This window comes from Mesocricetus auratus, unplaced genomic scaffold (genome assembly GCF_017639785.1).
Source record: "Mesocricetus auratus isolate SY011 unplaced genomic scaffold, BCM_Maur_2.0 Super-Scaffold_100014, whole genome shotgun sequence".
In the NCBI taxonomy this organism is placed as follows: domain Eukaryota; kingdom Metazoa; phylum Chordata; class Mammalia; order Rodentia; family Cricetidae; genus Mesocricetus; species Mesocricetus auratus.
Window position 1 is genome coordinate 66,950,397 of NW_024429197.1, and position 11,427 is coordinate 66,961,823.

The following is an 11,427-nucleotide window of genomic DNA, read 5'->3' on the forward strand; positions in this document are numbered from 1 at the left end:
TACAAAACTGGAGAGGGCTCCTCGATCACTCTGCCATACCATCATCTTCTATTTCATCGAAGCCCTTATCACACATTATAATTATATTTGTTTGCCTAATGCCTGTCTCTCTCTGTTTTCCTTCAGGGGCTGTGTCTGTTTTGTTCAGGTTTTTTAATGAATGAATGACTAGATGGATGAGTGAATAATTTCTTTCTACTCTCCAAAATCAGTGCCTGCTTTAAATTATTTTAAAGGTAACATGTCTGAGCTAAACAATTTACCCTCAGTGTAATGTTTTTATCCTTAGACAAAAGCAACTGTTTGCTAAGTTGACAGAATCTAGTTTGTGTCTAGTACATGCACAGACAAAGACACACACACACACATACACACACATACACGCAAACCTTTAATCCTCTTCCACTAGCAAATCAGTCTTGAGACTGTCAGTCTTTTTGATGATTCACCCTTCTTCCTGGAGATATCTTGGGTAACTAATTATCTTCATGTCAATGTTGTAGAATTTCAGAGCTGAAGAAGATCTCAGAGATGCACCAGTGTGCTTGCTGGTGGACACGGACCCCTGGGTGATAGGAGTTGCTTCTGGGCACATTTCTTTTTTCTGCATGTTCTTCATGTGGCACCTTTTGCTTGGTGTGTGTGAAGCAGACTTCTGAGTTTATAGCAGCAAGCCTAGGAACTTGACAGCCTCCTGTTTTCTCTGGGCTGTTTATTCACCTTTATATTTAATTCACCTTCCCCTTCAGCCTCTAGCAGTGCTCTGGAAAGTGTACATAGTTTATCTGAGAAAGGTATATGAAGTGTTACCAAATGTAGACATATTCTTAAAACAGGAGACGCTTGAGATTATGAGGGGCATCTTGGAGCATCAGGGGTAGAAGATGATTTTTCTAATTAACACTGTTTTGTAGATTTGACCTTAGAGCCACATAAAATGTTACATAATTATAAATAGAATTAATCAAAATGGGGGTGGAGGAGCAATGTCTAAAAGTTCATAGCAATGAGAAATCAGCTAGTCATACTGTGTGTCGCTGGGGACATGGCCATGGGGGCAGACATGCCAGTGATATACCATACTGGTTTGAGACTTCCCCAGAGCACAAAGTTTTCAACAGTTTTGTTTGCAGACACTGATGTTAAAATTCTGATAGGTTCCTGTTGTGAGATAACTGTAAATCATTTACATTTGTGTGTTTTTATGAGTGGGTACATCCCTTGTGCTGACATGCTTGTGGTAGTCTAAGGATAATGTGTAGAAGTCAGTTCACTTCTTCGACCACATCACGTGGGGCCTGAGGCTCAGCCTTAGCTGAGCAGCTTGTAGTGGTGCCTTCACTTGTGATGTGAGGTAAACAATGCGTAACTTCATTAGGATCTGAGAATTTACTGAAAGAATACATATGAAATCAGAGAAATGAAAACTATATAATCCTAAATATGAATTATAAACATAAAAATGAACCCGCAATGCATTTTCTGTTTTAAAAATTGACTGAATCACTCCACATAAAAGGCTGTAGAAATAATTGGATTCAGAGCAGCAAGCCCACTAGATCTCCTAAGGCTGGTTCTAACGACCTCTTTCCAGGGGTTGGGCCAGGGCTCCTACAGGAAATGGCTTGTTTCGGTCTGGGCAGAAACATAAGATGAGCTTAGAACATGTAACGCCCTGGTGGACAAGAAGGAGGTGGACCACCCAGCATCCCCTGGAGGTTTTTGAGAAGTGCAGCTGCCAGGGCCTCAGTTCTAACAGCCTGGAGTGTATCAACTCCCAGGAAGTTTGAGAACCACAGATTAGAGGAAAGTAGCTTTTAACAGTGCAGTTCTTGTTTGGATGCTGAGTTGAATGGATTATATTTTTTAAAAAGTCTGACTTTGGTTATTTTTCAGGATTTCATGGACTTTCTAATACAATTGCTTTAAAAGTCTAATATTTGGGGTTTTATGTCTTCAGATTAGTCATGTTAATGGGACTCAGGAGCTATCTTCACTTTCTAGGTGTGCTAATGCTGTCACAGGTTCAAAAACTTTTTAAGTGATATATACTAAATATTTTATAAATGAAATGACATGATCAGTTCCAAAATAATTTTGGAGGGAGGCTAAACCAGTGTGGCCTTGAATTGATAGTTATTGGTTCTAAATGGTTTCCTGGAGGTTCCTATCCAATTCTGTCAACTTTTACAGGTATTTGAGATGTTCATCATAAAAAGGAAGGGGATAACCAGAAATAACCAGGAAAAGAATAACCTACCCCAGGAGGCAGGGAGGCACTGCTGGCATGTGTGGCTTCTGGGAGGAGTGTCTTCCAGCTCTGTTGGTTGGTCCTAAGTGCCTACTTGGTGCCACATATTCTGATTACACTAAAATCTTGGACTTAGGTAGTTTTTTCTTTTTAAATTCACAAATGGGAATGTGTTTGGACAATTAGGTCAAGGTGTCATTATTCATTTTTTCAAAAATGAACATAATTTTATATTTAATTGACACATTATACATTTTTATGGGACATGCTGTGCGGTTCCAATACTTGTGTACAATGTGTAACAGTAAGATCAGGGTGATTGACATACCCGCTGTTTATCATTTCCTTGGGTTGACGTCATTCAAAATCCTCCCTGTTAACTGGAACAGGAGCCAACACTTCAGGAAGTTACATGACTTGCCTCAGAATAGTGCGGCCAGGAAGTGGCAGGGCGAGGCTCTAGAATCTTGCTGTCTCAGTATGCTTTCATCAGGAGATAAACGGGAAGATTTAACTCCAGTGGAGCGGCAGGCATACATGTTTAGATTTCCTTGTTTTAAGTGCTAGCTTGAAGATGTACAGCGTTAGGCGAGGGCTAGTAAGCAATGGCCTGCAAACTGGAGACTGACACCTGCTCTGAGACAGGCACTGGTGTTCAGAGAGAAACGAGGAGGAGCTCTTTTGCTGCGTGGAGTCATTGCCGCCGTCTACCGTGACATTTCTCCCTGAGCTCCCAGTAGGGAGGTAGGGTTAGTTGAATTGTGAAATCAGCATTATAGCTTTAAAGAATAGGGCTAGGGAGATGGTTTAGATGGAAAAGTACTGTCGAAGCGTGAGGACCTGAGCACCCGTGTCAGTTCTGGGCCCGAAAGTGTACATCTATGACCCCACCATTATAGGAAGGGGTAGTAGCAGAATTCACTGGCTACCTAGCTTAATCAGCGAGCTTCAGGCTAGTGAGATAACCTTGCCTCAAAAAATAAGATGGAGAGCACTGAAAAAACAAAACAAAAGAACCACCCAGTGCTGTTCTCTGGTTCTCGGGGCTCTGCATGTATGTTCATACAAGTACAAGCACATACACATGAATATGTATAACACACACATATGCGTGTATGCACACACACAATACATTTTCAGACAGCCTGAAGTCATATCCCTTGGAAATACTGACATTAATTCTTTATGCCATATCAAGATAGATAGATAGACAGACAGACAGACAGGCTGTTCAGTTTTACAAAACTGGTTTGGCTTTGATTCCTTTATCACGAATTGTAATTGTCTATCAATAAAATTCTGAAATATCATTTTAGCCGGAACATTCCTTCCTATGTGAGCTCTATGCTGAGCTTACTGTAGAAAGAGCAAAGGGATGAACCAGGCAAGCTAGGAAAGGCCCATCCTTCCGCAATACTGCCTTCCAGGTTTCCACCATACCCTTTGAATCTCACTTCACTATGTGTGAAAGATGAGCCAGGGGTTGCTATTTCGGTCTTGCAGATGCAGAACTGTAGGACGGCTTTGTTCTAGGATGTGTGGCCTGTGAAATCCTGAGCATCCGTGGGCTCCTGGACTGTACTAGAGAATCAAAGCAAACCTAATGATGAAATTAGGGTTCGTTTTGGAGAGGCACTGAAGCCTTTGTACCTGGCATGATTGGCTAATCTGAAAAGGAAGTTGAGGCGGGGAATGAAAAAACGATACATACCTTAAACGTTTTAGTTTAACTTAAAACAGATGAAAATGTATATTCATTTGCTATTCTTTTGATGTAGGGCCAGGCCTTTTCTTTGGATGTGGGTCTGCTGATTGGAGTTCCACATCTTCTTTCTTTGACAAATCACATCCATAATGTATTTCTGTCATTACCAATTGCTGTTTCTTTAAGATGAAGAAGAAACGTAAGGCACTTGCAGAGCAATCTGAATATAGAATTCTTATACACTGTTCCTCCTACATCTTTTACAGTTGTCTCGCCCACACCTAATTTGCCAGCAAAGTGTTTTGCAGTGACTTGCCTTTATCTGGTCTCCCATAAAGCGTATGTTAGTTTCCATACAGCCAGCTTTCTGTCCATACATGTGGCTCACAGGTCGACTTAGTATGTAATCAAATTCTGTTATTAATTGAAAGCACAGTTACCATAAACAAGTTTGTAAACAAACTAGGAAAGACTCTACATGAACTGCCAACTTACTGTGTCCCTCTTGGTAGCCAAGAGAAAAGGGCTGTCCATAGTTCTGGAGCCAGTTCAGGAAGTCTCTGCTGTGCCATGTCACAGTCACAGGGTAGTGGATTTGGCATCCATATTCCACTCTGAGAAAAAAATCAAAATTGGTTTGTACTTGCTGAGTATTGTTGTGTTAAGATTAAAGCATTAGAAAAAAATTGAATCAGCATTATGACTTCTCTTAACAAAAAAGAAACTACACAAATTTAAAACTCACCATTAATGTTTGGTTATCACATCAATGTATGTTTATAGCTGTAGGGATCTGTGTTTTCCTTTTATGAAACAGAAGTGTCTCAAGTGTAGCATTCAGTCTTTTGATTTGGGCTCTTTCTTTCACTAATTGTAATCATCTTTTGAAATCAATAAATAGATCTCTACAGCATCCTTTTTAATAGCTGCACAATTCTGTTTTTTCAATGTAAGTACCACAATTTATTTATTCAGATTAATATGAAACAGCTCAGTTTGTTTATTGTTCTTGCCACTGACAGTGCCAAGGTGAGTGCCCATGGAGATACACATCTTCCTGTGCTGATGTGATTATTCCTGGGGGTAGATGCTGTAGCACAGAACGGCGAGGCCAGAAGGATACATGCATTTACAATTTAGGAGTTGCATCCTCACTGGGCCACAACCATCCCAAGCACTACCACAGTCCTGACAGTTTTCCTGCTCCCCCTGGATTCTGTCCAGTTTTGCTAACGCAATGTGCAGAAAGGGGCTTCTGGCTTATTCAGATATTTTGCTAGTGAAGTTGAGCATCTTTTAATACTATTTTTAGTTCTTTCTGTATAATCTAGTGTTTTATGTTTCTATATTTTTCTAATTCTTTTTTTTTTTTTAGATTGGAGAAATGAAGGCAGAGATCACCAAATTACACAAAAAGTTGTTTGAACAAGAAAAGAAGCTGCAGAACACTGCAAAACTTCTGCAGCAGAAAAAGCACCAGGAGAAAGTCATCTGTGATCAGTGTGAGTGATAACCCTGACCCCTGTGAGTGAGAGGCTGGGGGTGGCTGCCACGGCTGAGCTCCTGCTCTGTGGTCAGGGCTAATAGTGTAGCCATGGCTCACACTCTTTACAGCCCAGGCTTCTGAGATCATGCCACCTTCTCGAGGGTTTCCCTTCCTGCTTCACCCTTTTGGAACTACATAGTCAGTTCTGTCAGGAATGTCCTCTCATGGGGTGACAGATTGTGCATTATAAGAGCACGGTGGGTGTCCTAGAGGAAGGACCCCCTGAGATGATTCTGAAAGGAGTAGACAGTGTCATCTGGAAGATGGAATGGTGGTCTAGGACAGGACCTGCAGGATAAAAGGGAGGGGTAGGCTTTGTGTGTGAGAACCCAGAATGATCTTGCTGATGATGTCAAAGCTATGGAAGGCTGAGTCAAGAGAGACCAGAGACCAAGGCCTCTTGCAAGAGACCTCCAGGGGAGATCAAGGTGGCTTCCTTCTGCCAAGGCTAATGTGGCATGCTTTGTGTGAAAGCTCTGCGTGGTACTCCTACCATGGGCTTCAGAGGAGAAGGAAAACCGCTTAAGGTCAGTGCTGGCTCTAACCCAGCCACATTAGAGACTTTGAGCCTCTGTGTACCTTGAGTTCAGACCTGCAGCACTCACCCCAGGGTGTGGAGTCAAGCAGCTTCCGCCAGGCTCTCCTGCAGCTCGGTCCTGGCTTTGCCCATGCTCTCAGCACGTCAGATTGTCTGTCTTGGGAGTATCTCCAGTTGTTCCTTCCTTTGTCCACCACCACAGCCCAGGGCTTGTCTCTCAGCAGCATTTCTTAGGGGCATAGGGCATAGGTTATTGCTAAGGTGGTGGTCTCCTTAGTTGGCCTCTGGGAACCTTCTGAAAAAACTGAGATTAGTAAGGGTTTGAACTGCAAATGAATGACATTCAGTTATGGCCAGGCCCCTGGGCTCCTGTCCTATGTCCTTTTCACAGACTGAGGATAGGGGAATGGTAGTTTCTGTCATCAAGGAGCCTGAGGGGTTTTGGGGGTGAGGTGTAAAGCTTCAGGGTTATCAACTCAGGGCCTGCCTGGGACAGCATGAAGGTGGTGTGAGACCTTGGTTCAAGATTAAATCTGATTGGCCCTGATGAATGTTACTCAGACAGCAAAGGATCAGGTATGGGATTCCCTGGCATACCTACCTCCATAAGCATGAGAGCAGTGAGTGTCCCAGGCATGCTGAAAACATGTCAAGGCTTTCACTTGAGCAACGGTGCATATTACTTAGTTTTCTGTTCTGTGACAGAGTCCCTGACAGGAGCAACTTAAGGAAGATTAGAGGGAATGAAGTCACCATGGTGGAGACATGGTAGTAAGATCAGTTCCTGCATATAGCATGAAGGTAGCTAGCCACATCATGTGACAGACAAAAGGCAGACAAGATTAGAGGGACCAAGCTGTCATCCCCAAGGCCTGTTCCCAATGGCCTAGTCATACCAGACAGGCCTTATTTTACAACCTCTCCAAATAGTCCCACCAGTTGGGAATTGAGTGTTCAAACACGGGAGTCCATAGGGAACATTTATGTCCAAGCCGTAACAAAGGGAAAATGGGACAAAGCCTGTTCCTGGGCTCAAGGAGGAGTAGCAGGGTTTGCTGTGATTTTATTTGTGTATCAGCTATCACATGACAGAGCATGGAGGGGTCATATGGCTTGGGAGATCTGTGACATTTCCTCCAGCATTCAGGGCTGTGGAGGAAGGGTGGACTTGAAAGACAGTTGACCGCCCAACCTGGATATTGTTGAGTTGGCTGAGAGACTTAAGTCACCTACGGAAAAGAGGAGCCCTTAGAGATATGGGTGACAGTGACAGTTGTAGGCTTGCTCAGGTGCTATGGAGCATTTGGGCCAGACTCCTGGGGAATCAGGGGTAAAGGTGGGGCCTCACACAGCCTGACTCCAGGCCATAGGTCTCTGGCACATGCTCCCTCCTGAACGGACATAAGCCTCCTGCTGCTGATTCTGGTTTGGGATGAGGAATTTCAGGAGCCAGCAGAATTCAGCACAGGTGGTGACCCTACTGTGGCAAACGAGAAACGCAGAACCATGTCGTGCCAAATCCTTGGGTAAGTGTGTAAGACTGGGAATGTGCCCGGGTCTCAGCTTTACCCTCCTGTGTGACATGCATTAAGTGGCTCTGACTCTGAGTTTTTGGTTCCTCCTTTCTAAACAGAGACAGCAATTTTAAGCACAGCTGGCCACAGTGGTCAGCGTAATGGTTCCAATTGCATCTGTAGAATTTGGAGAGTGGTACCACCAATGTTGAGAACAGAACAGGTGCCCCACAAATGCTAGTTGTCCCCTTTTCAGTCATTTAGACATACTGATGCTCATGGAAGTGATTCAGTGTCATCATTAGTTTCTGATAGGCCTGCTTTGGAATTGACCTGACCAAGAACAGGGTGAGGGTCTTAGCCTACGTTAGCTGTGATTATCCCTAAACCCTCCAACCTGCCAACTCTGTTCCTGGTTTTGAAGTGACAGAGTGACATTGACATAGTGTTCTCTACCCCTCTCCCTTCTCCACATGTTGACAGGGATGACAAAGATCCAAGATTTCCTCACAGTGGTTGGTCTGACACTACCTCCTCTCAGGAGAGAGCAGGGAAAGGGTGAGACATGGGAACCTGGGACCCTCATGGCCTGGCACTTCCCATTTCACTTCTGTGCCTCAGGTCCTCATTTGCCAAGGTGGGGTCTTCAGTAAGTCAGTACAGTTCTGTGGCCAGTGGACATTTTCCTTTCCAGTCTCTGGTAGGGCGGAAGGGTCTTAGACTGAATTAGGTGGCCTGTGTGTGTGTGTCTTGTCTCTGCACTCGGGTCAGTCTGATTTGGGATGCATTCTTTACCACTCTGCACCTCGTCTTCTCATCACAGCAGGAATCTCTGAATGTTGGAACATGGGCGGTGTACCTGTTTAGATGTAAGAGAGACTTCAAAACCTGGGCCAGGGATCCTCAGAGCTTATGCTAAGCTTGACTCACTGGGTACATCCAGTGGTCTTTCAAGATTATTTTTAACCTCCATGTCATGACAACCTTTTCTGGGTCACAGGCCCCTTGGCGGATCTTGAGAGTGATGGTCTGTGCCTAGAAGGATTCACAGATTCTATCTACACTAGAACTGTATGCTGGGTCTGGCATATTGGGCTTACTAGGGCACATTGTGGGCCCTGCAGCTAGGAGTAGGGTGGAGACAGAGGCAGAGAACACCTGTGAAATTCTTTTTACTCTGACAAAAATGAAGTTCACTATGTCTGTTGACCTCTCTGCCTCCAGATGGAATTATTTGTGAAACTATAATTTCCTCCAGACAACCACAGAACAGTTATTCTGAGTAGGTGGGCAGTGGACCATGTGCTGGGGTGAATCACAGGGACTCTCTGTAAGCATAAGCCAAGGGGGCTGGGATTCTGAGGCGCAGGGTACTCCTTGGCCCTCACCATGTCCTAGTGAGAATAGATTCTTCTTATTTTTTCCTTCAAGCCCAAGCTGGCCTCAAAGTCATGGCAGTCCCTTGCCTCTTGGCATCACAAGTTCTGCCTCTAGATTCCTAATTTGGCCCAGAAACCTGACATGTCTCACACTGTTTCAGTCTTTGCTAGACAAGACGGGACTGTGAAGAAACTACCTTTGTGCGTGGTTACTCCAAGTGGCAGGCACTCCTGTTCTCAAATTCTGACACAGCTCAACTGTCAGTGAGCAGGGGTCTCTGAACTCACCCATTCAGCCACTCCTGTTTAGACAGAGCACAGCTTGCCTGGGGAACCATGCTGAACTCTTCCCACCAGCCCAAGGGCAGGAGGGAACAAAAATGCCCTGAATTTGTTCTCCCAGATACCAGAAGCATGATTGAAGAAAGGCTGTGTAAAACTTTGCTTTCACGGGACTTCCCTGGGCATTTGGCATGGGCCTCCAAGTGTGGGCTTGTTTCCCACTCTCCTTTCCAGAGGGCTCAGGACACCAGAGGAAGAAACCGGGCACTGCCAGATCCTGCCTCTACACTGCCCAGCGCCATCATCCTTCCCAACGTACAGAAAGTGATCCAGGTGGCCACGCAGAGCCTGGCATTGCCTCTGAAACATAGCACTCACGCCCTTCCCTTTGGGTCCCTGTGAGGACTTGAAGAAGTATTGTCCATAGCCCACCCTACCTGATATGTTATTTGGCACTGATGGTTGAGGCTTTCATACTTCTCTGGTCTCAGGGGCTCGGGGCTGTTGTGTTAGTTACTCAATTCTGTGACAAAATGCCTGAGAAAAGAAAGCTAAGAGAGGTAGGGTTCCTTCTGGCTCACGGTTTACTGGAGTATGGTCCGTCATGGTGGGGAGGGCATACAGGAGCAGCAGTCTGGGGCCGTGGAAGCTTACAGCTCATTTATGGCTCGGTGCATCAGAAAACCTAGTGTTGGCCAGAGCCAGAGTAGTATCTTTTCAAGTGTTGGCACCAGCAGCCCACTTCTGGTAGCTAGGTCGCAGTCCCAGAGGTTTCTTAAGCCTCTATGATGATCATCTCCAATTTCAATGTGACATAACCTAAAGATCATCTGGGAGGAGTCCCGATGGGAATTGTCTACATTGAGTTGGCCTGTGGATGCGTCTGTCGGAGCTGTCTTACTAAAGCTGATTGATGTGGAAAAGTCAGCCATTCCCTACTCGGGCAGGGGATTCTGAACTGGGAGGAGGTGAGGAACTGGACTGAACACAAGCAAGCCAGAAGCACGCGTTGAGTCTCTGCTTTTGACCGCATGGGATGTGACCAGCTGTTTCAAGCTCCTGCTGCCAGAATATCTTATCACAGCAGCACAAATAGCACCACCAGAGAGTCATGTGTTGAAGCATGAGCTTGTTGAAGACCCTTCAAAAGTTGTCCTGTTGTCTGGGTCCAGGCTTCCCCCTCACTGGCTTTGTTCTCATTCTACTCTTCTGAGGTGTGTGGCTCTAATTGTTCCCTTCTTTGCTTTCTCCTCAGTGGTCATCACCCACCAAGTTCTTCGGAAGGCCAGACGAAACCTGGAGGTAGTGCCCCTGAGTTGTTTGCACTGAAAACTTTGGGCAACTAGGGATTGGGAATATCCAGACTGTCTTCTGAAGAATAAAGACGAAGGTGTGACCCAAGACTCACAGCTTCCCACAGCAGCTGTAGTTTCTGCCTGAAGAGCATGAAAAGTTCCATTCTCTCACACCTGTCCTCAGTAGACATTCTATTCCTTTTTCAGTGCTATTTCACAAATGAGAAGTACAGCAAACAGCAGCCAACACAGAGGCATGTGTGCAGTCCTTCTGGAACGAATGGATGGATGAGTGAATAAGTGAATGCAGTATGTGCTTGTGGTCATTTTGTTCTGATATTTACTGATCAAAGTGTCTATGAGAAGTTTTGAAATGGAACCTCGCCTTAAACTCTGTCAGGGGTTTTACTTCAGACACTCCACCACCTAATACTCTTTCTTTTTGTTCCCCTTTCCCTTTTCCTAGCGAAGGACTAGGGCTGCCCATCCGGGAACATCCAGTCCCAGCAGCCCGGGCTCATGAGGAGAGCTGTCAGCTAATAAAACTTGTAGTTCTGAGATCGCCTGCCTCTGTCCTCACTGTGGCTCCCGATGGGGAAGGAAGCAGAGGCTGCTGGTCACAGGAAGTGTGGTGGTGTGAAGTGATTTCTGTCTGGAAGTTGGTAGCTTGGGGCTGTTGTCTCCAAGGTTCCATTGCTCTGCAGTCAGGCACCAGAAAGGCCTTGAGCTCTGGATGCTGTGATCTGAGAGCCTTCCACGCTGGCGAGCTTCCCACCCACTCTCGGACCCGAGAACACAGTTCTCAACTAGCACGGCAGCTGGCGTGTTCTTACATGATTCATCCGGTTTCAAATGCGTGTATGCTGGGTGAAGCCTCACCCCGGGTCCTGCGCTCTTACCCCAATGTCTTGGGAGCC

At 45.3% G+C, this 11,427-nt stretch overlaps 1 protein-coding gene across 6 annotated transcripts in view; it reads left to right on the forward strand.

Annotated features, from left to right (window-relative positions):
• The window catches only part of Cdk5rap2 (CDK5 regulatory subunit associated protein 2), a 182,551-nt gene extending 171,483 nt beyond the window's left edge, over positions 1-11,068 (forward strand). For all 6 annotated transcript variants that reach the window (XM_040757326.1, XM_013117133.3, XM_021230116.2 and 3 more), the window contains 3 exons: positions 5,332-5,458; positions 10,471-10,517; positions 10,977-11,068. In XM_040757326.1, coding sequence (XP_040613260.1) covers positions 5,332-5,458; positions 10,471-10,517; positions 10,977-11,033 — 231 coding nt within the window. In that variant the 3' untranslated portion in view covers positions 11,034-11,068. The remainder of the gene's footprint in view (positions 1-5,331; positions 5,459-10,470; positions 10,518-10,976) is intronic.
• Positions 11,069-11,427: the final 359 nt, after the last annotated feature.